General features: G+C 45.2%; 1 protein-coding gene and 1 long non-coding RNA gene across 7 annotated transcripts in view; both read left to right on the forward strand.

The window, feature by feature from the left end:
• LOC118402692 (kinesin-like protein KIF20B) overlaps window positions 1–27,972 on the forward strand; it is a 44,551-nt gene that overhangs the window by 10,212 nt on the left and 6,367 nt on the right. For 2 of the 6 annotated variants that reach the window (XM_035800861.2, XM_035800862.2), the window contains exons 17-31: window positions 1,693–1,846; window positions 2,451–4,101; window positions 4,436–4,574; window positions 5,820–5,930; window positions 6,414–6,474; window positions 8,341–8,466; window positions 8,755–8,885; window positions 9,328–9,483; window positions 9,783–9,959; window positions 10,403–10,675; window positions 10,933–11,034; window positions 14,851–15,048; window positions 21,021–21,077; window positions 22,468–22,542; window positions 27,795–27,936. In XM_035800861.2, the coding sequence (XP_035656754.2) occupies window positions 1,693–1,846; window positions 2,451–4,101; window positions 4,436–4,574; window positions 5,820–5,930; window positions 6,414–6,474; window positions 8,341–8,466; window positions 8,755–8,885; window positions 9,328–9,483; window positions 9,783–9,959; window positions 10,403–10,675; window positions 10,933–11,034; window positions 14,851–15,048; window positions 21,021–21,077; window positions 22,468–22,542; window positions 27,795–27,936 (3,553 nt within the window). The remainder of the gene's footprint in view (window positions 1–1,692; window positions 1,847–2,450; window positions 4,102–4,435; window positions 4,575–5,819; window positions 5,931–6,413; window positions 6,475–8,340; window positions 8,467–8,754; window positions 8,886–9,327; window positions 9,484–9,782; window positions 9,960–10,402; window positions 10,676–10,932; window positions 11,035–14,850; window positions 15,049–21,020; window positions 21,078–22,467; window positions 22,543–27,794; window positions 27,937–27,972) is intronic. The other 4 variants (XM_035800864.2, XM_035800866.2, XM_035800868.2 and 1 more) reach the window with 4 other exon arrangements.
• LOC127911333 (uncharacterized) lies at window positions 7,419–8,292 on the forward strand. The gene is made up of 3 exons (XR_008077869.1): window positions 7,419–7,661; window positions 7,789–7,841; window positions 7,895–8,292. It is a non-coding gene; the product is annotated as an uncharacterized LOC127911333 (long non-coding RNA).

A 27,972-nucleotide genomic window follows, 5' to 3' on the forward strand; every position in this document is an offset into this window, starting at 1 on the left:
TCTTGAGATGTTGCTTTAATATAGCCACATAATTTCCCTTCCTCATGATGCCATCTATTTTGTGAAGTGCACCAGTCCTCCTGCAGCAAAGCACCCCCACAACATGATGCTGCCAACCCCCGTGCTTCACGGTTGGTATGGTGTTCTTCGGCTTGCAAGCCTCCCCCTTTTTCCTCCAAACATAACGATGGTCATTATGGAAAACAGTTCTATTTTTGCTTCATCAGACCAGAGGATATTTGTCCCCATGTGTAGTTGCAAACCGTAGTCTGGCTTTTTAAGGTGGTTTTGGGGCAGTGGCTTCTTCCTTGCTGAGCGTCCTTTCAGGTTATGTCGATATGGGACTCGTTTTACTGTGGATATAGATACTTTTGTACCGGTTTCCTCCAGCATCTTCACAAGGTCCTTTTCTGTTCTGGGATTGATTTGCACTTTTCGCACAAAAGTCCGTTCATCTCTAGGAGACAGAATGCGTCTCCTTCCTGAGCGGTATGACGGCTGCGTGGTCCCATGGTGTTTATACTTGCGTACTATTGTTTGTACAGATGAATGTGGTACATTCAGGCATTTTGAAATTGCTCCCAAGGATGAACCAGACTTGTGGAGGTCTACAATGTTTTTCTGGGGTCTTGGCTGATTTCTTTTGATTTTCTCATGATGTCAAGCAAAGAGGCACTGAGTTTGAAGGTTGGCCTTGAAATACATCCACAGGTACACCTCTAATTAACTCAAGCTAATTGACATTATTTATCAGAAGCTTCTGAAGCCATGACATTTTCTGGAATTTTCCAAGCTGGTTAATGGTACAGTCATCTTAGTGTTTGTAAACTTCTGACCTACTGGAATTGTGATACAGTGAAATAATCTATAGTGTGTAAACATTTGTTGGAAAAATTACGTGTCATGCACAGAGTAGATGTCCTAACTGACTTGCCAAAGCTATAGCTTGTTAACAAGAAATCTGTTAATGACTCCAACCTAAGTGTATGTAAACTTCCAACTTTAACTCTACATGTGAGATGAGTAATGCAAGATATGTAAACATTAAAGTGACTCGTGATCCATTTATTGAAGTGGCCAATGATTTCAAGTTTATATGTAGGCAGCAGCCTCTTTGTGTTAGTGATGAACATAATTGCAAATGAGTTCTGCTCTGACTTTTTGCAGTGCATCATGGCTGGACGAACCAAGTCTGACCCTGGGAAGCAACATTTTAAAAGCCCATGTCCTTGGCATCTGAGAGAATATAGCAATACGACACATTTTGTCATGGGGCAGAGTTTTTTTTATTTTTTTTTTATTTTTTAAATGTACTGTGGATACCAATATCCCTGTGAGCTGCCCAGGCCTGTCACTCAGAGTTGACACAGGCCTGGGCAAGCTCACGGATGTTTTCCAAAACTGTGTTTAATCTCTTAGTAGTATTCATTAACGATGTATTCTATTTTGACATCTGACCACCTGCGGTACGTAGCCGACCCCATTTTGAGTACCCCTGTCACACTCTGTATTTGACAATACCTCTTCCATTTTTATTTAATAGCTCACTGGTGCCAATTTCCCATCCAAATGTCACTTTTTTTTATTTTTAATGAATGCTCATATCCAGAACGTGACCAATTTTTATTCCAGCTTGAGTAGGCCATGCTAGATGTTTTAACACTTGTTGTTGTTGTGGGTTTCCCTTGTCAGAAGACGACATTCGACAGCATCAAGGATGAGCTCCGGCGTCTGAAGAGCAGTTGCACTTGCTCCGGCGGGGAGAAGCGCAGCTCTCGCACAGAGAGCCGCAAACGGCTGGTGGACCTCCAGCCGGACCTGGAGGAACAGCCCCCTAGAAAGAAAGGTATTGGTTCGGCTCCGAGCACTGCCGGGATGTCCCTCCCACCGTTTGTGTGTGTGTGTGGGGGGAGTAATGCTGGAGGTCGGAAAAACATCCGCTCGAAAAGGCGGCTGTCTGCGCTCAAGAAATAATGCTGCCTCAGACTTCCTTATGTATAAATGCTTCTATTTGGCATTTGTGTGTTTTTTTTAAAGTGGTTGTCGTATTCATGATTTTATTTGGTTTTCTGTACTCGGACATTTAAAAAAAAAACAGCTGTGGAAGGTATTATTGAGGTGTCGCATCATTAGAGACCCCATGTTCTGAGAAATGATCTTCACCAAGATGGGCTTAGAAATGTTTATTTTTCCTTATCAATTGCTGACCAAAATTGCAATGTGTCCAGTTGTTTGCTTGTTTAGCAAACCTCTAGCCCTAATCCCATTCCACTGGCTAAAGCTTAATGACAACACCAGATTCATTCAGTTATATACTGTTAAGCATCCCATTAAACTAACATCCCACCATACTGCTGACGATTCTATTATAATATACTTTGTTTGCAATGCCTTTTTGTTTATATATATATTTTTAGAGATGACTCATCACATATCCTGTTCTTTGTTAGGATTCCATGGGGAGGGTAGTGGAGAGGAAGAGGAGAAGATGGACAGATTGCGCTGGGAGCAGGAAGTGAAATCCTCAGAAGTGGCGCAACTAGTAGAGACTCTGCAGCTTGATCGGTTAGCACACGGAGAGGGTGACTGGAAAGTGCAGGAGAAGAATATCTCCTGTATGGAGGAACATGAGCTGAAAGCTGAGCTGGAGGCGCAGACGCGTGCTGGCGAGGAGGCCCTGTCCGCGGTGGTGGTGGTGGAGGAGGAGGAGGCGTGGAGGGAGAATGCCAGGCTACTCCAGGAACAGGGAGACTTGCAGCGGGAGATGAGCATACTCCGAGGGGAATCCCAGGATCTAACTGGGAAGCTGCAGGCAATGGAGAGGGAGGTCAGTCTGCAGACAGCCAGAGCAGAAAAAGCTGCCGAGGACCGACAGGCCACGCATGACCACGAGCTCAGAGAGAAAGCTGCCCTCATTGACTCCCTGAAACAGGAAGTAGCACGCCTAGGGCAGGAAGTCGTGGCCTCTCAAGCTGCGTCGGGAGTACAAAGGGACAGCAGGCTTCTCAGAGACAAGATGGCGGAACTGAAGAGGGAATGCTCAGAGGCCCTGGAGGAGAGGCTCCTGCTGAAAGAGAAACTGGCCCAACAGCAGAAAGAGAAACTGGCCCAACAGCAGATCTCAGAACAGGAGTTGAAGGAGCTGAAAGAGAAACTGTCCCAACAGCAGAAAGAGAAACTGGCCCAACAGCAGATCTCAGAACAGGAGTTGAAGGAGCTGAAAGAGAAACTGGCCCAACAGCAGATCTCAGAAGAGGAGTTGGAGGAGCTGAAAGAGAAACTGGCCCAACAGCAGAAAGAGAAACTGGCCCAACAGCAGATCTCAGAACAGGAGTTGGAGGAGCTGAAAGAGAAACTGGCCCAACAGCAGATCTCAGAACAGGAGTTGGGGGAGCTGAAAGAGAAACTGGCCCAACAACAGATCTCAGAACAGGAGTTGGAGGAGCTGAAAGAGAAACTGGCCCAACAGCAGATCTCAGAAGAGGAGTTGGAGGAGCTGAAAGAGAAACTGGCCCAACAGCAGAAAGAGAAACTGGCCCAACAGCAGATCTCAGAACAGGAGTTGGATGAGCTTAAAGAGAAACTGGCCCAACAGCAGATCTCAGAACAGGAGTTGGATGAGCTTAAAGAGAAACTGGCCCAACAGGAACTGACCTTGGAGCAGCTTAAGGCGGAAATGGAGGCTAAAGAAGAGGCCCACGTTGACAGCAAAAACTCTGTAGCTGAGAGAGAGACTGCTGAGGGGCTGAGGAAACTAAACTCTGATCTGGAGGTTGAGGTTGTGACCTTGAAGGGAAAGATGGCCTATCTGGAGGAAGAGGAGCGCACCCGCCAAACAGAGAGGGAGGTGGCTGTAACCGTGTCCCAAACGGAGAGAGTGACAGAGTTGGAGAAGATACTGATCGACAAGGAGGCGGAGGTGTCGGGCCTGCAGAGGAGCCTGAGGGAGGCGCAGGAGAGGTGGGAGGATGAGGAGGCCGCTGCGGTGCAGGAGGCTCGTAGGAGGGAGGTGGAGAGGAGGAGGGAGCTGCTGGCCGTGGCTGAAGAGGCCATCGCTCAGAAGGACGCTGAGCTGATGAAGAGAGCCCAGGACATCACCAGGTTAGTGGGCTGGCTGGCATCGTTCACTCTGACTAGTGGGGAGGCCCAAGGGCCAATCCCAAATCATCCTCTAAAAACCCTATGCACGTGTGGAGATCTGAGAGGATATGATTGGTGTAGGCTAGGTGGAACTGTCACCGTACTGCCTATCAGAGGACAAGGTGCAGCTAGTACAAGATTGATTACACATGACTTCTCAGATCTCTACAAGTGTACAGGGCACCGGGTTTAGGGGTTGTTTTGATTTCTTTATTTTCCCTGCTCATCCCGACTGCTAAACCTCTCTCTAATATAGCGGTGTTTTTAAATTAATCTCATGTGTTTGTGACCACAGATTGAAGGAGACCATTAAACTTGACTCAGACAAAGTGAAGAGTTTGAGCCTGGACCTTGAGAGGAAAGACGATGACGTTTCTGATCTCAAAGAGAAGCTGTCCGACTCTAAAAAACAGATCCAGCAAGTTCAAAAGGAGGTAAAGGCTGAAAAGATTTATATATTTCATTGTGGCAACAGGGTAGCCTAGCGGTTAGAGCGTAGAGGTGGCAGCAGGGTAGCCTAGCGGTTAGAGCGTAGAGGTGGCAGCAGGGTAGCCTAGCGGTTAGAGCGTAGAGGTGGCAGCAGGGTAGCCTAGCGGTTAGAGCGTAGAGGTGGCAGCAGGGTAGCCTAGCGGTTAGAGCGTAGAGGTGGCAGCAGGGTAGCCTAGCGGTTAGAGCGTAGAGGTGGCAGCAGGGTAGCCTAGCGGTTAGAGCGTAGAGGTGGCAGCAGGGTAGCCTAGCGGTTAGAGCGTAGAGGTGGCAGCAGGGTAGCCTAGCGGTTAGAGCGTAGAGGTGGCAGCAGGGTAGCCTAGCGGTTAGAGCGTATAGGTGGCAGCAGGGTAGCCTAGCGGTGACAAGGTACAAAATCTGTCATTTTGCCCCTGAACAAGGCAGTTAACCCACTGTTCCTAGGCCATCATTGAAAATAAGAATTTGTTCTTACAAATTGACAAGAACATTTTCACACTGATATTTAACCCTTCCTCATAGGCTGAGTCTCCTCCTTCACATCTGTACAAACATCATTCTTTATTGCTAGGCAGGACACTAAGTGATACGGGCCATAAACTTTTATTTCTCCCTTAAGATAAGATGACCTGACCTACCCCCCTCCATCACTAATACATGGCTCTCTCCCCTCATCAATGCCTGACACATGTAATCAATCCACTGCACTCAACACATTCCAAGTTTAATTGCACACACTATAACCATTCTGGTGTAGACCCTCTAAACCTCAGCCCCCTCCCTCAGTGACATGAATAAGTACATTTCCTTTTTCTCAGAACCCTACACAGTTGACCGTGGGGCAGCTCTAGCAGGGCAGAAATTTGACAACCTGACTTGTTGGCAAGGTGGCGTCCTATGACAGGTGCTATGTTGAAAGTCACTGAGCTCTTCAGTACGGGGCCATTCTACTGTCAATGTTTGTCAATGGAGATTGCATGTCTGTGCTTGATTAAAAAAAAAAAATTATAGACTTGTCAGCAATGAGTGTGGCTGAAATGGCAAAAATCCACTCATTTGAACGAGTGTCCACATACTTTTGTAATGTAGTTGGTGAATAATTCTACACTATTTCAATAACATATTAAACACTAGTAATACAATGTGAATAACACATTAAACACTTATTGAAGACTTGATAACATGTGTGCCCCTTTTTGTTATCCCTACTCAAGATCGTCTTGGAGAAATCTCTCAAACTGAAACTGCTGGACTTGGAGAAAGTGAGGAAACAGCAGCAGGCAGACTTGGCCAACAAAGACCGGACCATACAACAACTGAAATCTGTATGTTGTGTACTCTCTGGGGAATTTTCATTCTAACAAAGAGACCTGTATATATATATATATATATATATGTATATATATGTATATATATATGTATATATGATATGTATATATGTATATGTATGTATGTATGTATGTATGTATGTATGTATGTATGTATGTATGTATGTATGTATGTATGTATGTATGTATGTATGTATGTATGTATGTATGTATGTATGTATGTATGTATGTATGTATGTATGTATGTATGTATGTATGTATGTATGTATGTATGTATGTATGTATGTATGTATGTATGTATGTATGTATGTATGTATGTATGTATGTATGTATGTATGTATGTATGTATGTATGTATGTGTGTATGTATGTATGTGAGTATGTATGTGTGTATGTATGTATGTATGTATAGATAGGTCTGAGAATGTATATTATATATATATATATACCCTTGTTGTTGACCAGCTCTTCCTCTATCCAGGAACGTTCTGCTGACTCGAAGTCTGAGGAGAACCTAAAGCTGTATCAGAACGCCTGCAACGGTACCCATTGTTCCGTACTGTTCTACCCTGTGTGTCTGTCTTCCATACATCAGTCTGTGTGTTGAACTCTGTCTTCCCCGACTACTTAGTAAAACTGTGTATTAATCACACTATAGAACACTTTAGACACTATAGAACACTTTAGACACTAGAACACTTTAGACACTATAGAACACTTTAGACACTATAGAACACTTTAGACACTATAGAACACTTTAGACACTATAGAACACACTGTTCTAAAAAAATGTATTCCGTTTAACAACAAATATCAACATATGAGACTCGTACATACTGAGAATTCAGCGTTACTCGCACATACTGAGAATTCAGCGTTACTCGCGCATACTGAGAATTCAGCGTTACTCGCGCATACTGAGAATTCAGCGTTACTCGCGCATACTGAGAATTCAGCGTTACTCGCGCATACTGAGAATTCAGCGTTACTCGCGCATACTGAGAATTCAGCGTTACTCGCGCATACTGAGAATTCGGCGTTACTCGCGCATACTGAGAATTCGGCGTTACTCGCGCATACTGAGAATTCGGCGTTACTCGCGCATACTGAGAATTCGGCGTTACTCGCGCATACTGAGAATTCGGCGTTACTCGCGCATACTGAGAATTCAGCGTTACTCGCGCGTACTGAGAATTCAGCGTTTAATGCAGTGTGTCGTTTGTTTTTGGTACAGACCCCCTTTTCTGATTATTAGACAGCACACATTTTACTGTAGCTCTCTTCCTCCATTAGGATAAACTCGCCTGATTCAACTCTTCCTCCATTAGCATCCAGAGGGCTTGATGATGATTAGTATCTGGGGTTACAATAAAATGTGTACTGAGAATTATATTACTGTGGACTACTGGAGTTGGGATCTGAAACACTGATTTAATGCGCAATTGCATGTTTTCCTGTCGTTTGTTTTTGGTACAGACACCCCTTTTCTGATTATTAGACACACGTGGATCTGAAAAGGTGCTCTTCCTCATTAGCATCCAGAGAATTATATTACTGTAGATCTGAAAAGGTGCTCTTCCTCCATTAGCATTCAGAGAATTATATTACTGTAGATTTGAAAAGGTGCTCTTCCTCCATTAGCATTCAGAGAATTATATTACTGTAGATTTGAAAAGGTGCTCTTCCTCCATTAGCATCCAGAGAATTATATTACTGTAGATCTGAAAAGGTGCTCTTCCTCCATTAGCATTCAGAGAATTATATTACTGTGGACCTGAAAATTAGGTGCTCTTCCTCCATTAGCATCCAGAGAATTAGCATCCAGCAGAGAATTATATTACTGTAGATCTGAAAAGGTGCTCTTCCTCCATTAGCATCCAGAGAATTATATTACTGTAGATTTGAAAAGGTGCTCTTCCTCCATTAGCATTCAGAGAATTATATTACTGTAGATTTGAAAAGGTGCTCTTCCTCCATTAGCATCCAGAGAATTATATTACTGTAGATCTGAAAAGGTGCTCTTCCTCCATTAGCATCCATTAGCATCCAGAGAATTATATTACTGTAGATCTGAAAAGGTGCTCTTCCTCCATTAGCATCCAGATAATTATATTACTGTAGATGAAAGTCAAAAATGAGTTTGACATCCTGGCATTTTTAAAGCATTTACTTTTAAGTTTCAAAATTGCACATACTAGAGAACGTCCTATTTCCACATAACCAAAATGGCCACTATTTAGAATACGAGTACAAGTATTAGAACACGGTCATAGTGTTGACTGCACACGGTAGTTCAGGTATTGTGACATAGCCGTAGTGTTTTGACAGTACATACGGTAGTCTATTCCCATATGCTCTTCTCTGTGTGTCTCTGTCTTGGTTTAATGGGGTTCATTGTGCTTCCTCAGACCTTCAGGCTAAGGAGCGTTTGATCGAGGACATGCGTCTGGCTCTGACTGAGCAGGAGGACACCCAGACCCAACAGGAGCAGGTGCTGGAGGCTAAACTGGAAGAGATCGACGCCCTCACAGAAGGTGGGATTATCAAATCACTATTTAAAGTGCATTTAAACACTTGTCAATACACTTAACAAAACAAATATATATATATATATATATATATATATATTAAAAATGAATAATAACAATATAATATTTAAATATAGCCGCAAACACAAGCAGCAATGAACGGGGTTCACAGGATGACAAATGAAACAAGATATAGTCTATGTGTAATCAGTGAAAGCATTGCCACGTTAATAACAAATGTAATGAGTATTTGGTGACAGACCGTACTCAAGTGTTTGTTGTTATCATTTTCAGAGGTGGAGAAAGTGAAAGGGCTGTTACGCTACCAGGACAATAGAAAAGACACTGCGGCCCTGAGAGACGGCCAATCGGACGAAGCCAAATTAGCCAAACAGGAAGCCGTTCAGGCTCAAGTGACCTTGAAGGTAGACGTCTAACTATTTAGTTGATAAATGCATATTTCTGTTTTTTTTTTTTAGATTGGATTAATCCGTGTTTGTACATGTTTTTCCCCCAAGTAATCATATGTGTTAGCGTCTGGGATTATACAACCAAAAAAAGGACCGTGACGACTGAACAGACCTCTTATCGAGGACGTCTTTACTGATCTCGATAATTAGGATAAATAGTCTACAGCCTTCTAAATGTGATGTTTGACGTGAAATAAGTCTGCTAGTGTGGCTGGTTGGTAGATAGATTGGTCATTAATAAAAAATTGGTAATTGTTAGCTGCAACGTTCAAACTAGAAGTAGGAGTTTTTAAGGGTCATGTAAAAAGTCATTGAGGGGCACATTGTTAGAAATCAATCATTATTGCATATTTGTGTGTGTGTGTGTGTGTGTGTGTGTGTGTGTGTGTGTTTCTAGCTGTGCACTGAGAAGCACCAGGCTGACAGGAGGAAGTGGCTTGAGGAGAAGATGGTTCTGATCCGGCAGGCCAAGGAGGCCGAGGACAAGCGGAACCAGGAGATGAGGAAGTTCGCAGACGGCCGTGAGCGACACGCCAAACAGCAAACCCAAGTGGTAATAGAACTTCCTGTAGAAATGACCCCTTAGAACCTCTCCTCTGGGGACGACCCCCCACCCCCCAGCCGTTCTGTGTATTTGAACTATTCCACAACCATCTCATTTACACCTGATTTCAACTTGTCAACTAATCATCAATCACTTAAATATCTGAATCAAGTGGGCTACAACAAAATGGTGAAACGTCTAGGGGTCCCCGAGGAGAGGTTTTTAAAAACCCCTGCCCTTAAGAGTTCAGCCGCAAAACAGACGGCGCCTGCTAAGGAACCCCCTCTTGTCTGTCTGTGACCCTGTAGGAAGATCTCGTGGCCCAGCTCGGTGAGAAGGAGCAGGACCTAGTGAAGTGGAGGAAAGAGAGGGACTCCCTGGTGACAGCTCTGGAGGTCCAGCTAACCAAACTCCTCTCCAACATCGCAGACAAGGATGAACAGATAGCCAGTCTCCGCAGCAACGCCTCCTCTCAGCCAGCAGAGGTCAGTTCAAGCACACACATGATGGGACTGTTAGGTTAGTTGGGGCTGTCGGAGAATGTTCTCATTTGGGATGGTACATATTAGCACGATTAAGGTTGGCTGCAGGGTTGTTGCTCATTTTCCATTTGAACTTTGCATACAGAAGAAGTGATTTGGAGTTTGCACTGTTTAGAAAACCCTTTACTTTTATTTTTAAATAGTTGGCACTGATTTTATGCACAATGAGAATGCTCTCTACAAAGGTATTGTTACTGTAGGTTAATTTATTATCTATCATTTTGAAATGGAATTGTTTCAAACTCTGGATGGGGCACGGTTCACATCCCATTACGTTTTGTGGTACCGAAAATGAACACAACTTTGTACCGTGAGGCTGGATGCGAGTTAATTGGTCCATTATATCCTAATGGGTGGTTGTGTTGGTGGTGTTCGTCCTTCCTCAGAGGCACCATGGCCAGGTGGAGGTTGAGGAGCTGCAGAGCCTTCTGTCTGAGAGAGACGCTGAGATCCTGAAGCTGAAGGAACAACTGAAGGCTGCAGCCAAGGCAAGTGGAAACGTCTCATCCGCGCCTTCCCATAAGCCCAGAGAGACCGGCACTCTGGTGAGTGGCAACGTCTCATCCGCGCCTTCCCATAAGCCCAGAGAGACCGGCACTCTGGTGAGTGGCAACGTCTCATCCTCGCCTTCCCATAAGCCCAGAGAGACCGGCACTCTGGTGAGAGAGCCGTCTCCTTTATGACAAATACAAGTGTATGGGTCACGTGTACAGGATAGAGTGTAAAATACTTTACTTGCGAGCTCTCTACAGTACACATTGAATAAAGTTATATTTATGCTAATCTCCCACCTATATTTTGTAAGTTGGTCTTGTTGATACAAAGGATGATCTCACTCACTCTGCCTCTCACTCTCTCTGCCTCTCACTCTCTCTGCCTCTCACTCTCTCTGCCTCTCACTCTGTCTCTCTCACAGACTAAAGCAGAGGAGTGCCCTCCCCAAGTCAGTGAGAGAACTCTCCACGACGACAACAGTGAATTAGTACATGGAGTGAAGACTGAGCAGAGGACCAGTCAGGTAATCCGTTGTCTCTCTAGACATGTGGGTTTCCTCCCAACAATGTTCCCCGTGCCTTAACGCGTCTGTCTGTACGTAACAGAACATCAGTTTGGCAAAGAGGAAGTCTGTTATCGCCTTATCCGACCTGTTGCCCCCAGAATGGTAGTTATCAAGATGAAGAGATCACTGAGGAGTGCATTTCTGAAGTTTAGTCTAGTTTGCATCAATTATCTTCACTAAAAACCACTGCGAAGGTTTAGCCTGCAAACCTTTAGGTTTTTTTTCCCCGACTCGCTACGTTTTGTCATGTCTGCCTTGTGATTGGTTGGGAGTAGCTGCAGTTGCCTTGGGTCAGGTTTCCGGAGGTAATCGTGGACATTGTATCAGACAGAGCAGACAGCCAGACATGGTGCTGGGGTGAAGGTTAACGAATGGACACAAGGTTATGTGAGTTATTGAATCAATCCAATATGTAGGTATCCTTCTGCGCGTCAGGGTAGCTGGGGCGGCAGGGTAGCCTAGTGGTTAGAGCGTTGGACTAGTAACCGGAAGGTTGCAAGTTCAAACCCCCGAGCTGACAAGGTACAAATCTGTCGTTCTGCCCCCTGAACAGGCAGTTAACCCACTGTTCCCAGGCCGTCATTGAAAATAAGAATTTGTTCTTAACTGACTTGCCAAGTTAAATAAAGGTAAAATTAAAATCCTTCCGCGCGCCAGGAGACACTCCGAGTAAAGACTTTTCAGTTCTAAAAGATATTGGCCTCATTCACGCTCATTATTTGAAGTGCGATTTCTACTATTTTTCATGTGTCAATTATAAACTCTTCTGAACGAAGAGCTGTTTGGGAGCCAAATTAACGTCTCTTTTTAGGTGACCGGAGCCAAATGATCTGGCTCGCCAAAAAAAGCCTTGGCGTGTCCATCGCTCGTTCCACAGCTACTTTTAGTCATGGGAGAGTGCAGTGATTTTTTTTTTTTTTAAGAACTATTTTCACTCCGATGGAGAAAAATGTACACTGCTCAAAGAAATAAAGGGAACACTAAAATAACACATCCTAGATCTGAATGAATGAAATATTCTTATTAAATACGTTTTTCTTTACATAGTTGAATGTGTTGACGACAACCTCACAAACATGATCAATGGAAATCAAATGTATCAACCCATGGAGGTCTGGATTTGGAGTCACACTCAAAATTAAAGTGGAAAACCACACTACAGGCTGATCCAACTTTGATGTAATGTCCTTAAAACAAGTCAAAATAAGGCTCAGTAGTGTGTGTGGCCTCCGCCTGCCTGTATGACCTCCCTACAACGCCTGGGCATGCTCCTGTGAGGTGGCGGATGGTCTCCTGAGGGATCTCCTCCCAGACCTGGACTAAAGCATCCGCCAACTCCTGGACAGTCTGTGGTGCAACGTGGCGTTGGTGGATGGAGCGAGACATGATGTTCTCAATTGGATTCAGGTCTGGGGAATGGGCGAGCCAGTCCATAGCATAAATGCCTTCCTCTTGCAGGAACTGCTGACACACTCCAGCCACATGAGGTCTAGCATTGTCTTGCATTAGAAGGAACCCAGGGCCAACCGCACCAGCATATGGTCTGACAAGGGGTCTGAGGATCTCATCTCGGCTTCTCCAGACTGTCACGTCTGTCACATGTGCTCAGTGTGAACCTGCTTTCATCTGTGAAGAGCACAAGGCGCCAGTGGCGAATTTGCCATTCTTGGTGTTCTCTCGCAAATGCCAAACGTCCTGCACGGTGTTGGGCTGTAAGCACAACCCCCACCTGTGGACGTCGGGCCCTCATTACCACCCTCATGGAGTCTGTTTCTGACCGTTTGAGCAGACACATGCACATTTGTGGCCTGCTGGAGGTCATTTTGCAGGGCTCTGGCAGTGCTCCTCCTGCTCCTCCTTGCACAAAGGCGGAGGTAACGGTCCTGCTGCTGGGTTGTTGCCCTCCTACGGCCTCCTCCACATCTCCTGATCTACTGGCCTGTCTCCTGGTAGCGCCTCCATGCTCTGGACACTACGCTGACAGACACAGCAAACCTTCTTGCCACAGCTCACATTGATGTGCCATCCTGGATGAGCTGCACTACCTGAGCCACTTGTGTGGGTTGTAGACTCCGTCTCATGCTACCACTAGAGAGAAAGCACCGCCAATATTCAAAAGTGACCAAAACATCAGCCAGGAAGCATGGGAACTGAGAAGTGGTCTGTGGTCCCCACCTGCAAAACCACTCCTTTATTGGGGATGTCTTGCTAATTGCCTATAATTTCCACCTGTTGTCTATTCAATTTGCACAACAGCATGTGAAATGTATTGTCAATCAGTGTTGCTTCCTAAGTGGACAGTTTGATTTCACAGAAGTGTGATTGACTTGGAGTTACATTGTGTTGTTTAAGTGTTCCCTTTATTTTTTTGAGCAGTGTTAAAAAAAATATTTTTTTTAATGATTCCATGCTTTTGTAGTAGAGATGGCTTCTGGCAACGCGTGTCGCTTTAGAATCAGAACATGCTGAATGTTAACCCGACTGACTAGACGCTCCTGAAGGGTTAACCCGACTGACTAGACGCTCCTGAAGGGTCAACCCGACTGACTAGACGCTCCTGAAGGGTCAACCGGACGACTAGACGCTCCTGAAGGGTCAACCCGACTGACTAGACGCTCCTGAAGGGTTAACCCGACTGACTAGACGCTCCTGAAGGGTCAACCCGACTGACTAGACGCTCCTGAAGGGTCAACCCGACTGACTAGACGCTCCTGAAGGGTTAACCCGACTGACTAGACGCTCCTGAAGGGTCAACCCGACTGACTAGACGCTCCTGAAGGGTCAACCCGACTGACTAGACGCTCCTGAAGGGTCAACCCGACTGACTAGACGCTCCTGAAGGGTCAACCCGACTGACTAGACGCTCCTGAAGGGTCAACCCGACTGACTGACTGAAGGGTCAGACGCTCCTGAAGGGTCAACCCGACTGACTAGACGCTCCTGAAGGGTCAACCCGACTGACTAGACGCTCCTGAAGGGTCAACCCGGGTCAAGGGTCCCCGACTGACTAGACGCTCCTGAAGGGTCAACCCGACTGACTAGACGCTCCTGAAGGGTCAACCCGACTGACTAGACGCTCCTGAAGGGTCAACCCGACTGACTAGACGCTCCTGAAGGGTTAACCCGACTGACTAGACGCTCCTGAAGGGTCAACCCGACTGACTAGACGCTCCTGAAGGGTCAACCCGACTGACTAGACGCTCCTGAAGGGTCAACCCGACTGACTAGACGCTCCTGAAGGGTTAACCCGACTGACTAGACGCTCCTGAAGGGTCAACCCGACTGACTAGACGCTCCTGAAGGGTCAACCCGACTGACTAGACGCTCCTGAAGGGTCAACCCGACTGACTAGACGCTCCTGAAGGGTTAACCCGACTGACTAGGGTGAAGGGTCAACCCGACTGACTAGACGCTCCTGAAGGGTCAACCCGACTGACTAGACGCTCCTGAAGGGTCAACCCGACTGACTAGACGCTCCTGAAGGGTCAACCCGACTGACTAGACGCTCCTGAAGGGTCAACCCGACTGACTAGACGCTCCTGAAGGGTCAACCCGACTGACTAGACGCTCCTGAAGGGTCAACCCGACTGACTAGACGCTCCTGAAGGGTCAACCCGACTGACTAGACGCTCCTGAAGAGTTAACCCGACTGACTAGACGCTCCTGAAGGGTCAACCCGACTGACTAGACGCTCCTGAAGGGTCAACCCGACTGACTAGGTGCTCCTGAAGGTTAACCAACCCTCACTGTCATACTGTGTACCCTTGTCTTTAGGGGTCTGGGGGCTACCCGTCGGTGCTAGACTCCTCAGAGATCATAACGGAGGGAGGCAGGACCAGACGCTTCCCCAAGCCTGAGCTCGAGATCTCCTTTAGCCCGCTGCAGCCCAACAGGATGGCCCTGAAACGCCAGGGAGAGGACGTGATCAACGTCAAAATCACCCGCAAGAGGAAGAGCTCTGAGATCGACAAGGTAGACCGTGTTAAAGGGATAGTCCCCCCCCCCCCAAATTACCGAATGACATTTTTAGTTTCCTTTACCCAGTAAGAGCTGTTTGGATTTGAGCATGCTAATGCTCCCATGACTTGAATTGTGCCACAAATGCTAAAACGTTAGCATTTGCAAACCGTGCCAGTGTAACTGAACCAAAACATGGGTTGCTGCCACACCTTGTCCATACACTGCTTACAGGGTAAGCAAACCAATGTCATTTAGGTGAACTGTCCTGTTTTTAAAAAAATTAAATAAAAACTTTCAGCGAGGGCTTGGATGTTCAGTCTGGGGTACAACTGTGGTCCTCCTGCCACAGCACAGCACGCCTGTAGCATGGTGGGACCCTGTCCATCTTACCATTCAGGTGGTGGGCGTGTCTCTCTCCTGTCAGTCATCTTAAAGACATGCTCCGGAACTTATGGCGACTACTAAGTGTTTTGTTTTTTTAAACCTCCATTTGGGCTGGATGTGTCAATGTGTAGTTCATATATGCATATGAACCGTTTTATGAAGTGTTTTTAATAATTAGGTTCTACTTAAGAGAAAGTCGTTCAACATAATTACTAGTTTATTGCCCCTGTCTTACGTTATGCGTTGAAAATGGAAAAAGCTTGTGTTTCCATGACGTAGGAGCGAGTGAAGGCTGTGGGGCAGTATGGGTCTCTACTGCAGTGACGTAGGAGTGAGTGAAGGCTGTGGGGCAGTGATGTAGGAGTGAGTGAAGGCTGTGGGGCAGTGATGTAGGAGTGAGTGAAGGCTGTGGGGCAGTGATGTAGGAGTGAGTGAAGGCTGTGGGGCAGTGATGTAGGAGTGAGTGAAGGCTATGGGGCAGTGATGTAGGAGTGAGTGAAGGCTATGGGGCAGTATGGGTCTCTACTGCAGTGACGTAGGAGTGAGTGAAGGCTATGGGGCAGTGATGTAGGAGTGAGTGAAGGCTGTGGGGCAGTGATGTAGGAGTGAGTGAAGGCTATGGGGCAGTGATGTAGGAGTGAGTGAAGGCTATGGGGCAGTGACGTAGGAGTGAGTGAAGGCTGTGGGGCAGTGATGTAGGAGTGAGTGAAGGCTGTGGGGCAGTGATGTAGGAGTGAGTGAAGGCTGTGGGGCAGTGACGTAGGAGTGAGTGAAGGCTGTGGGGCAGTGATGTAGGAGTGAGTGAAGGCTGTGGGGCAGTGATGTAGGAGTGAGTGAAGGCTGTGGGGCAGTGATGTAGGAGTGAGTGAAGGCTGTGGGGCAGTGATGTAGCAGTGAGTGAAGGCTGTGGGGCAGTGGGTCTCTACTGCAGTGACGTAGGAGTGAGTGAAGGCTGTGGGGCAGTGATGTAGGAGTGAGTGAAGGCTGTGGGGCAGTATGGGTCTCTACTGCAGTGACGTAGGAGTGAGTGAAGGCTGTGGGGCAGTGATGTAGGAGTGAGTGAAGGCTATGGGGCAGTGATGTAGGAGTGAGTGAAGGCTATGGGGCAGTGACGTAGGAGTGAGTGAAGGCTATGGGGCAGTGACGTAGGAGTGAGTGAAGGCTATGGGGCAGTGACGTAGGAGTGAGTGAAGGCTGTGGGGCAGTGATGTAGGAGTGAGTGAAGGCTGTGGGGCAGTGATGTAGGAGTGAGTGAAGGCTGTGGGGCAGTGATGTAGGAGTGAGTGAAGGCTGTGGGGCAGTGATGTAGGAGTGAGTGAAGGCTGTGGGGCAGTGATGTAGGAGTGAGTGAAGGCTGTGGGGCAGTGATGTAGGAGTGAGTGAAGGCTGTGGGGCAGTATGGGTCTCTACTGCAGTGACGTAGGAGTGAGTGAAGGCTGTGGGGCAGTGATGTAGGAGTGAGTGAAGGCTGTGGGGCAGTATGGGTCTCTACTGCAGTGACGTAGGAGTGAGTGAAGGCTGTGGGGCAGTGATGTAGGAGTGAGTGAAGGCTATGGGGCAGTGATGTAGGAGTGAGTGAAGGCTATGGGGCAGTGACGTAGGAGTGAGTGAAGGCTATGGGGCAGTGATGTAGAGTGAGTGAAGGCTATGGGGCAGTGACGTAGGAGGTGAGTGAAGGCTGTGGGGCAGTGATGTAGGAGTGAGTGAAGGCTATGGGGCAGTGATGTAGGAGTGAGTGAAGGCTGTGGGGCAGTGATGTAGGAGTGAGTGAAGGCTGTGGGGCAGTGATGTAGGAGTGAGTGAAGGCTGTGGGGCAGTGACGTAGGAATGAGTGAAGGCTGTGGGGCAGTGATGTAGGAGTGAGTGAAGGCTGTGGGGCAGTGATGTAGGAGTGAGTGAAGGCTGTGGGGCAGTCATGTAGGAGTGAGTGAAGGCTGTGGGGCAGTGACGTAGGAGTGAGTGAAGGCTGTGGGGCAGTGACGTAGGAGTGAGTGAAGGCTATGGGGCAGTGATGTAGGAGTGAGTGAAGGCTGTGGGGCAGTGATGTAGGAGTGAGTGAAGGCTGTGGGCAGTATGGGTCTCTACTGCAGTGACGTAGGAGTGAGTGAAGGCTGTGGGGCAGTGATGTAGGAGTGAGTGAAGGCTATGGGGCAGTGATGTAGGAGTGAGTGAAGGCTATGGGGCAGTGACGTAGGAGTGAGTGAAGGCTATGGGGCAGTGATGTAGGAGTGAGTGAAGGCTATGGGGCAGTGACGTAGGAGTGAGTGAAGGCTGTGGGGCAGTGACGTAGGAGTGAGTGAAGGCTATGGGGCAGTGATGTAGGAGTGAGTGAAGGCTGTGGGGCAGTGATGTAGGAGTGAGTGAAGGCTGTGGGGCAGTGATGTAGGAGTGAGTGAAGGCTGTGGGGCAGTGATGTAGGAGTGAGTGAAGGCTGTGGGGCAGTGACGTGGAATGAGTGAAGGCTGTGGGGCAGTGATGTAGGACCCAGTGAAGGCTGTGGGGCAGTGATGTAGGAGTGAGTGAAGGCTGTGGGGCAGTCATGTAGGAGTGAGTGAAGGCTGTGGGGCAGTGATGTAGGAGTGAGTGAAGGCTATGGGGCAGTGATGTAGGAGTGAGTGAAGGCTGTGGGGCAGTATGGGTCTCTACTGCAGTGACGTAGGAGTGAGTGAAGGCTGTGGGGCAGTGATGTAGGAGTGAGTGAAGGCTATGGGGCAGTGACGTAGGAGTGAGTGAAGGCTGTGGGGCAGTGATGTAGGAGTGAGTGAAGGCTGTGGGGCAGTATGGGTCTCTACTGCAGTGACGTAGGAGTGAGTGAAGGCTATGGGGCAGTGATGTAGAAGTGAGTGAAGGCTATGGGGCAGTGATGTAGAAGTGAGTGAAGGCTGTGGGGCAGTGATGTAGGAGTGCGTGAAGGCTATGGGGCAGTGATGTAGGAGTGAGTGAAGGCTATGGGGCAGTGATGTAGGAGTGAGTGAAGGCTATGGGGCAGTGATGCGTCTGCTAAATGGCATTTATTATTATTATTATTATTATTAGGAGTGAGTGAAGGCTATGGGGCAGTATGGGTCTCTGCTGCAGTGATGTAGGATTGAGTGAAGGCTGTGGGGCAGTATGGGTCACTACTGCAGTTACGTAGGAGTGAGTGAAGGCTATGGGGCAGTGATGTAGGAGTGAGTGAAGGCTGTGGGGCAGTATGGGTCTCTACTGCAGTGATGTAGGAGTGAGTGAAGGCTATGGGGCTGTGATGTAGGAGTGAGTGAAGGCTGTGGGGCAGTATGGGTCTCTACTGCAGTGATGTAGGAGTGAGTGAAGGCTATGGGGCTGTGATGTAGGAGTGAGTGAAGGCTGTGGGGCAGTATGGGTCTCTACTGCAGTGATGTAGGAGTGAGTGAAGGCTATGGGGCTGTGATGTAGGAGTGAGTGAAGGCTGTGGGGCAGTGACGTAGGAGTGAGTGAAGGCTATGGGGCAGTATGGCCTCCATATAGGAGGAGTATTTCTGGTGTTTAAACCTCTGCAGTTAGAGACTCGAGAAATTCACTAATGACTTCCCTGCTGACTGTTCCAGTTGTATGATTGAGAGGGGAGGAGAGTGAGACTCGGGGTGAATATAAATTGTATTTCTTTGATTCCTCGCATCCTTACCTCCCTCTCAAAATGCTTTGGTGAAGGAAGTTCGAGGGGAGGAACCTCCTATCTTCTACTCCAATGTGCTTTGAGAATGAAACTGGGAGAGGAAACGAGGAGAGATTCAACTGAGGACTTGGGGAAAGTGAGTGATGACAGCCTCTGCAGAGGCTTTTGGTCGACAGACAGATTACCTTTACACCTGTAGCCTTGATCCAGAACAGCTCATAGAACAGGAGCCCATCACCTGTTTCTGTAGTGAGGCAGCTTGACGTATCAAGACACCTCCTGGACAGGACACTAGTCTGTCTCCTCTGTACACCCCCTGGACAGGACACTAGTCTAGCTCCTCAGTACACCCCCTGGACAGGACACTAGTCTAGCTCCTCAGTACACCCCCTGGACAGGACACTAGTCTAGCTCCTCAGTACACCCCCTGGACAGGACACTAGTCTAGCTCCTCAGTACACCCCCTGGACAGGACACTAGTCTAGCTCCTCAGTACACCCCCTGGACAGGACACTAGTCTAGCTCCTCTGTACACCCCCTGGACAGGACATTAGAATATCTCCTCAGTACACCCCCTGGACAGGACACTAGTCTATTGCAGGGTCTTACCTTCAATCTATCTCCTTAATGCTGAGTGCCAAGCAGTCCCATTTTATTTTTCCCCAGTCTGGTATGACACTGAGTAGGCCTTTTTAGACTGTACTTACCAACAGGGGAACTATTGTAACTAAAGCTCACACAGCCCAGCGGGGGAGCGCCTGGGAACTCTGAGGTTCCTAGTCCTGTTTTCTGTTATTCAGCCCCTCTGTTATATGACTCATTCACCTTTTTTGTGGGGACACAAAAACAAGACTGTTTTCCTTGTCTTATCACATTTGACTCCCCATTGTTGGGAATAAAATCACACACATGTTGAGGAGGGCGGGCGGGAGCACCCGACAAACCTGACCAGTGAGAGTCCAGACCCGGATAACTGCCAAAATAAAGGAAACCCCAACATAGAGCTTTTAATAGGCCGTTGGTCGACCACGAGCCGCCAGAACAACTTCAGTGTTCCTTATCAGATCGTCTGGAAGTCTATTGGAGGGATGTGAGGAATTCCATCATTTGGTGTTTTGATGATGATGATGATGGTGGTGGTAGAAAACCCAGTCCTCAGTTGGGTTGAGATCTGGTGACTTGAGACCCCTTTTTTAAAATATATAAATCACTGAGATCTCTTCTCGCCATGGGAGCCAAAATAATGTACAACTGGGCATTTTGAAACATGACCCTAAGCATGATGGGATGTTAATTGTTTAATAAACTCCAGAACCTGTGTGGAAGCATCTGCTTTTCAATATACTTTTGTGTCCTTAATTTAGTTAAGTTAATTTTAATGTTGAAGGTGACCTGTATCTTTACCGACATTCTCTATTTAGTCAGACACTTTTTAATGTTGAAGGTGACCTGTATCTTTACCGACATTCTCTATTTAGTCAGACACTTTTTAATGTTGAAGGTGACCTGTATCTTTACCGACATTCTCTATTTAGTCAGACACTTTTTAATGTTGAAGGTGACCTGTATCTTTACCGACATTCTCTATTTAGTCAGACACTTTTTAATGTTGAAGGTGACCTGTATCTTTACCGACATTCTCTATTTAGTCAGACACTTTTTATTGACCGAACAGTTTTCTCTCTGACTGTTTTAAAATGTTTTTAATATTGTTCACATCAAACACACCTAAACAGGGTAATGGTTTTTAGTATTAAGGATGAATGCATCTGAAGCACAACGAGCCTTCGGTGTAGACGACTCAGGTTATTCTTCTTCCTGATGGAAGTCTTGTTGATTTCTGCCTAAACGCGTCTTTGTGTAAATGTTGTTGTTCATCCTCGCTGCCAAGTGTTCCTCAGTTACTTCAGAAGAGGTTTCTTATTGTTTCCCACCACGTCTAACACCTCTTCTCTTTTCTCTAAAGAAGAAAGGTTGGCACAGTAGGGCTAAACAGAGAGCAACACGTGAGCTCTCATCTCAGGTATTCAAACCAGTCAGACCCATGTCTGTACTCATCAGTCCCATCGTACCATTTCAGCCATCTTGGGGGGTTTCCATTTTTACCCTTCTTCACTCCATGTTTTGTGATCATGCATGTTACTCCATCGTCATTCTTCTCCATTTTGTTTGTTGTATTACTTTGTTCAGGGATGTTTAGGTTGGCGTAAATGGCAAAACTATGTAAGTTCTCTGAGAGACGATATGGAAGGAATGGTTTTAAAATGACAAGTGTTTCAGCGCTGGGTATTTCCTGCTTTTGTGGTAATTTCTATAATACGTACCCTATTGATTTCTTGATGACTTATAACTTATAAAATGCAGAAACACAAACTCCAGAGATTGTGGATAGTTTGAAACAAACTCAATGATTTGAATATCTTTATGTAAAAGAAACCTATATCAAATTTAGCACCTGTTATCGCAGGTGACGCAAAATGCTTGTATTTCTATCTCCCATCAGTGGAGTAATATATCTAACAATACACACAATCTGAGAATATATAAATAAATATATATATATAATATATGGACGAGCGATGTCCGAGTGGTATAGACGAAGATTCAGTCGGCTAGAGTGTCTATACGTATGAGATGATTAATACCAAATATGTCAACATTATTAAAGTGACTAGTGTTTGCTTTTTTTATTTTTAATTAAAGTGACTAGTGTTTACTTTTTTTTTTTTTATTAAAGTGACTAGTGTTTACTTTTTTATTTTTTATTAAAGTGACTAGTGTTTTTTATTTTTAATTAAAGTGACTAGTGTTTACTTTTTTTTATTTTTTATTAAAGTGACTAGTGTTTACTTTTTAATATTTTTTTATTAAAGTGGCCAGTGATTTCACGTCTGTAAATACTGATACAATGTTGGACAGTTGTTACCAATTAACTTATTGAACATACTTTTATTTTGGAATACACATTTATTTATTTTTTTAGATCGGGTTTACTTTTGCCATGAGTTTCTGAACAATTCTGACTAGATTTGTGTCGGATAGCCTTCACTGGAGCTGTGAACCATGCATTTGTTAATCTACATCAATAATTGGAAACCTACTAACCTATTTCATCTGCTATTGCATGAGACTCTTGAAATGTTTGGCATTTCTTAATTGTATTTATTCAATTGATCTTTTGAAATCTATACATTCCTGAAATGAAATGAATATGTCCTCTCTAATCCCGATCATTAGAAAGGGGAAAACTCCCTCTGCTGTTTGTTGTTGCCTACATGTTAGATTCAATTTGACTTTGTTTTTGGCTCATACATAGGTAGCTTTAAAAAAAAAACACAGCATATGCATTTTAAATTTCTCTCCCTGGTCTGTCTCATCTCTCTCCCTCTCCGACATGTGCTGGTGTTTCTCAGGATGAGGTGAACAACGAGAACCGAAGGAACACCAGAACCCGGATGCATTCTAAACTGGCTGTACATCAAGAGGAGGTGAGGGAGACACTTTTTTTTTAAATGACTGCCCCCCCCCCCAACTCGTTTTAAATACGGCCTATGTGGCATCTCTAAAGATTCATCGGCATGGTGCTTGCAACGCCAAGATTGAGAGTTCGGGCTCCTGTGGGTCAACCATACATCACATTTGGTGTTTTATTAGGATCCCCATTGGCTGTTGGTGTTTTATTAGGATCCCCATTGGCTGTTGGTGTTTTATTAGGATCCCCATTGGCTGTTGGTGTTTTATTAGGATCCCCATTGGCTGTTGGTATCTTGGTGTTTTGTTAGGATCCCCGCTGGCTGTTGGTATCTTGGTGTTTTGTTAGGATCCCCTGCTGGCTGTTGGTATCTTGGTGTTTTGTTAGGATCCCCTGCTGGCTGTTGGTATCTTGGTGTTTTGTTAGGATCCCCGCTGGCTGTTGGTATCTTGGTGTTTTGTTAGGATCCCTGCTGGCTGTTGGTATCTTGGTGTTTTGTTAGGATCCCCGCTGGCTGTTGGTATCTTGGTGTTTTGTTAGGATCCCCTGCTGGCTGTTGGTATCTTGGTGTTTTGTTAGGATCCCCGCTGGCTGTTGGTATCTTGGTGTTTTGTTAGGATCCCCGCTGGCTGTTGGTATCTTGGTGTTTTGTTAGTATCCCCGCTGGCTGTTGGTATCTTGGTGTTTTGTTAGGATCCCCTGCTGGCTGTTGGTATCTTGGTGTTTTGTTAGGATCCCCTGCTGGCTGTTGGTATCTTGGTGTTTTGTTAGGATCCCCGCTGGCTGTTGGTATCTTGGTGTTTTGTTAGTATCCCCGCTGGCTGTTGGTATCTTGGTGTTTTGTTAGGATCCCCTGCTGGCTGTTGGTATCTTGGTGTTTTGTTAGGATCCTAGGCCATCATTGAAAATAAGAATTTGTTCTTAACTGACTTGCCTAGTTAAATAAAGGTAACATTTTTAAAAATAATAACGAGTCAAGCAAAAACATGTATAATTGAGAGGAATATATTAGTTAATGTGGAGACAAATGATTGTACATATATATATATTTTTTTTTTTGTGTGTCATAAAGTACATTTTACGAAAATCTCCTATTTAGCAAGGCTTTTTTTTCAGCCACATCCAATACCAGGTTTATCAAACGCACTCATTATACACTTCAACAGTGTTTACCACTCCTGCTCCTGGGACATCAGTGATTTACACATTGGAACTATGCAATAGACGAGAAACATCATTTAAGTAAAGGCAGATTTTTGAAATTCATAGATATAGATAGATATATATCTATATCTATAGATATAGATATACACAGAATAAAAATAACAGTTCATTCTGCCAGCACGCCCACAAGAGAGCCACTCAGGCAGAGAATGACGTGTGGAAAGGAGCGAGCAGCGAGATGAGAGTAACAATCCAGGCTATTTGCTCTGAGACCGGCATAATAATGTAATGAAACGAGCACGTTTCAAACCCTCAATATTCTAGCCCGAGGTCCAGCATGCTTAGCGATTGTGTCCAAATGTATTAATTGGGGTTGGGGATGATTTTGTGGCTAAAAAAACAATTTTATCAATTGGAATATTTAACATGTGGAAAGAGTGAAAAGGTATTTATTGTTAGTTTTTCACAAACATAGCAGGATGGGCTATTTGCTGAACAATAGATCATTCAACCTTTACTAAAGAATTTACTGAAGAGTTGTTATTAATAGCCGAGCTAGGTGTGAATCCCCCTGCCCAACGTGCAACAAATAATTTTCAGGACTACTGTATCTAGAAAAGGCAGCAATAGGTTTCTAAGAAGAGGCTATTCTCCACAATGTATGGATGAAGCTCTTCATTTGGTGTTGGGGGGGGCTGACCTGAGATGAACAGCCAGCCACAGAAAGATATCAGCCAGGCTCTTTTACACCCTGTTCCAAATGATAGCATAAAGGCAGAGGATGTGCACTATGCAACAATGTGATGACGTGTGAACATTTCTGCCACCCACATACAGGAAAACGCTTCCAAATAAATGACATTATTACGTGCTCCAACACCCGTGTTATCTACATGATTAACTATCCATGTGGGCTCTGCTACGTCGGTAAAACCTATTGTTTTCTCAAACAGAGAATTAGTGAACGCAAAAGTTAAATCGGGAGAAACAACAGGGATTATCCAGTACATTTTAATTACCTGAACCATGACATTTCTACCTTTTTTGAAATATTTTAGATTTTGTGGCATAGAGAAAGTCTAGATATCAGACAGGGGAGGTGATATCAATAATACTCTGAGTTAAAGGGAATGTTTTGGGGATTTTCACCCTCCACACATTATTTCCTAAAGGTCTTAATGATGAGATGCCGCAACGTCTTTCCGCAACGTTTCGTGCTGCTCTGACACCAAAATGTTCAAATATATTCTTAAGATATGTGTTGACTGAATATAAGCAAATTATCTTTGCTAAATAATCAAGTTAGGTTTCTCCAGATATAAATTAATTCTAAATAACTGGCTTTATTTCCCAAAAAATAGTGAGAATGCCTCACCCCATGTTCAAGAATTAACTTTTTTTTCTCGCTCACCCTAGTTTAAACGAAAACGAAATCTTCAAAATATTGGTACTTTTTTTTTAAACAAAGTGATTTTAATTCATTTAGATTTAAAAGCCCCTTAGGATCTGTGAGAATATCTAATGGAAAATGCCCCTTAGATATTACTATAGTCCTCTAATCCTCTAAATGTAATTATTGACGGAGAGTCAAGTCATTGGGGGGGGAAATGCATATTTTTCGATATACTGTAGGCCTACCATAGGTGAAATGAGTCTCACTAGTGTTGAGTAACGTGCTGTTAAAAATGGCGTGGGGCTTTATTTATTTAAAGAGCATATAAAAGTTAGAAACAAAAACTATTTTAGCACTGTTTTGCGCTGCTCTGAGACGAGCATGGGGACATGGTCTTGATAAATCAATGATGTTTTTATATTCAGTTCATCTCCATTTGGGTATTAATTAAGAAATAGACAATTAGGGTGTAGAAATGTTATGCTCTTAGGGTAACCTTTTTATTTAACTAGGCAAATCCGTTAAGAACAAATTCTTATTTAGAAGGAGAGCCTACTCCCTTCGTCCTAAATAGCCCAATACTGCACTGCCGACCGTCATTTTCCGTCCCAGTCAAAAGTCTGGACACACCTACTCATTCCAGGATTTTTCTGGATTTTTACAATTTTCCACATTGTAGAATAATAGTGAAGACATCACAACTATGAAATAACACACATGGAATCAGTTAAGAAGAAATGCATATTTACAAAGACAAGCGTACTCCTTCCTCCCCAACGGGGATTTGAAACCCGGTCTCCTGCGTCCCCCGCATTCTGTATTACAGATATGGCTATATGCTCTCCCTTCTGTAAGGAATTAGGCACTTTCACATGTTTACTACACTATGTATTGTAGACTGCACAGAAATATCTGATTTACAGAAATATTGGAACAAAGTTGTCAAATGAAGACAAACGATTTAGAATCCTCCAATCCTGTAGCCTACTGTCACGTTGTACAGCGCCATATTTTCCATTCCATCCGTTTTTCTCTGAATAGAAACACCATAATATTAAGCCCATATACTATGTTATTACAAAAAAGATTTTAATGGTAAATGCCAATACAGAATACTATCAAATGCTTCTCAAAGATGCCCTCTGGTGGTCAAACTAGAAATAACATGCAGTAACAGAAAAAAATGTCTGACAATTAGATAATGTGCCACAGAATGCTGCAGCAGCATGCAGGGTGTACCGCAGTATGACACAACTTTTAAAGGAGCCACCAATAAGTTGACTATGCAAACAATTTGGGATTTTCAACACATTCATGTTTCTTGTAAAAAAAAAAAAGAAGTGATGTCATCAATCTCTCCTCAACTCTTAACCAAGAGAGACTGGCATGCATAGTATTTATATCAGCCCTCTGATTACAATGAAGAGCAAAACGTGCCGCTCTGTTCTGTTCTCGCAGTCTGCGTTTTCATTTCATCCCAAAGGTGTTCGATGAGGTTGAGGTCAGGTCTCTGTGCAGGCCAGTCGAGTTTTTCCACATCGATCTTGACAAACCGTTCCTGTATGGACCTCGCTTTGTGCACGGGGGGCGTTGTCATGCTGAAACAGGAAAGAGCCTTCCCCAAACTGTTTTGTACTTCCACAAAGTTGGAAGTACAGAATCGTCTTGAATGTCATTGTATGCTTCAGTATTAAGATTTCTCTTCAATGAAACCATGAAAAACAGCGCCGGACTGTTATTCCTCCTCCACCAAACTTTACAGTTGGCACTATGCATTGGGTCAGGTAGCGTTCTCCTGGCATCCGCCAAGCCCAGATTCGTCTGTTGGACTGCCAGATGGTGCAGTGGGATTCATCACACCAGAGAACGTGTTTCCAGAGTCCAATGGTGGCGAGCTTTACACGACTCCAGCCGACGCTTGGCATTGCGCATGGTGACCTTAGGCTTGTGTGCGGCTGCTCGGCCATGGAAAACAATTTCATGAAGCTCCCGACGATCAGTGACTCTTACCCAGACACACTTGTCTAAATTGATGGGTCATGTGAAATAAGTTTTCTGCTTCACAATAACAGCACTTACAATTGACCGGGGAAGCTCTAGCAGGTCAGACATTTTACGAACTGACTTATAATAATAATAATAATAATAATAATAATAATATATGCCATTTAGCAGACGCTTTTATCCAAAGCGACTTACAGTCATGTGTGCATACATTCTACGTATGGGTGGTCCCGGGAATCGAACCCACTACCCTGGCGTTGGAAAGGTAGCATCCTATGACCGTGCCACGTTGAATGTCACTGAGCTCTTCATTACGGGCCATTCTCCTGCCAGTGTTTGTCTATGGAGATTGCATGGCTGTGTGCTCGAATTCAGCAACGGTTGTTTTGAAGGGATGTACACATACTTATTATTATTATTATTATAAACTGTCTGGTTTGAGCCCTGTATGCTGATTGGCTGAAAGCCATGGTGTATACCACGGGTATGACAAAACCATTTTATTTGTACTGCTCTAATTACGTTGGTAACCAGTTTTTATAAAAACAATAAGGCACCTCTGGTTTGTTTATATGGCCAGTATACCGCGGCTAACGGCTGCGTCAGCGTTGTGTCGTGCCTAAGAACAGTCCTTAGCCGTGGTATATTGGCCATTATACCACACCACCCTCTGGCCTCATTACTTAATTATATTCATGGTTTCGTAGACCTCTCCGGCGAGGGGCAGTAAAGACCCGGACTCCATTAAGCCCCAGGACTCCCAGTCCAGCCTTCGGAGCAGGAAAGAAGGGACGATGCAGAAGATCGGCGACTTCCTCCAGAGGTCCCCAACGTTTTTCGGAAGCAAGGGTAAGAGTTGCCACTAACGGTAGCACAGAATGTGCT

The sequence above is a fragment of the Oncorhynchus keta genome, chromosome 24, assembly GCF_023373465.1.
Source record: "Oncorhynchus keta strain PuntledgeMale-10-30-2019 chromosome 24, Oket_V2, whole genome shotgun sequence".
Classification (NCBI taxonomy): domain Eukaryota; kingdom Metazoa; phylum Chordata; class Actinopteri; order Salmoniformes; family Salmonidae; genus Oncorhynchus; species Oncorhynchus keta.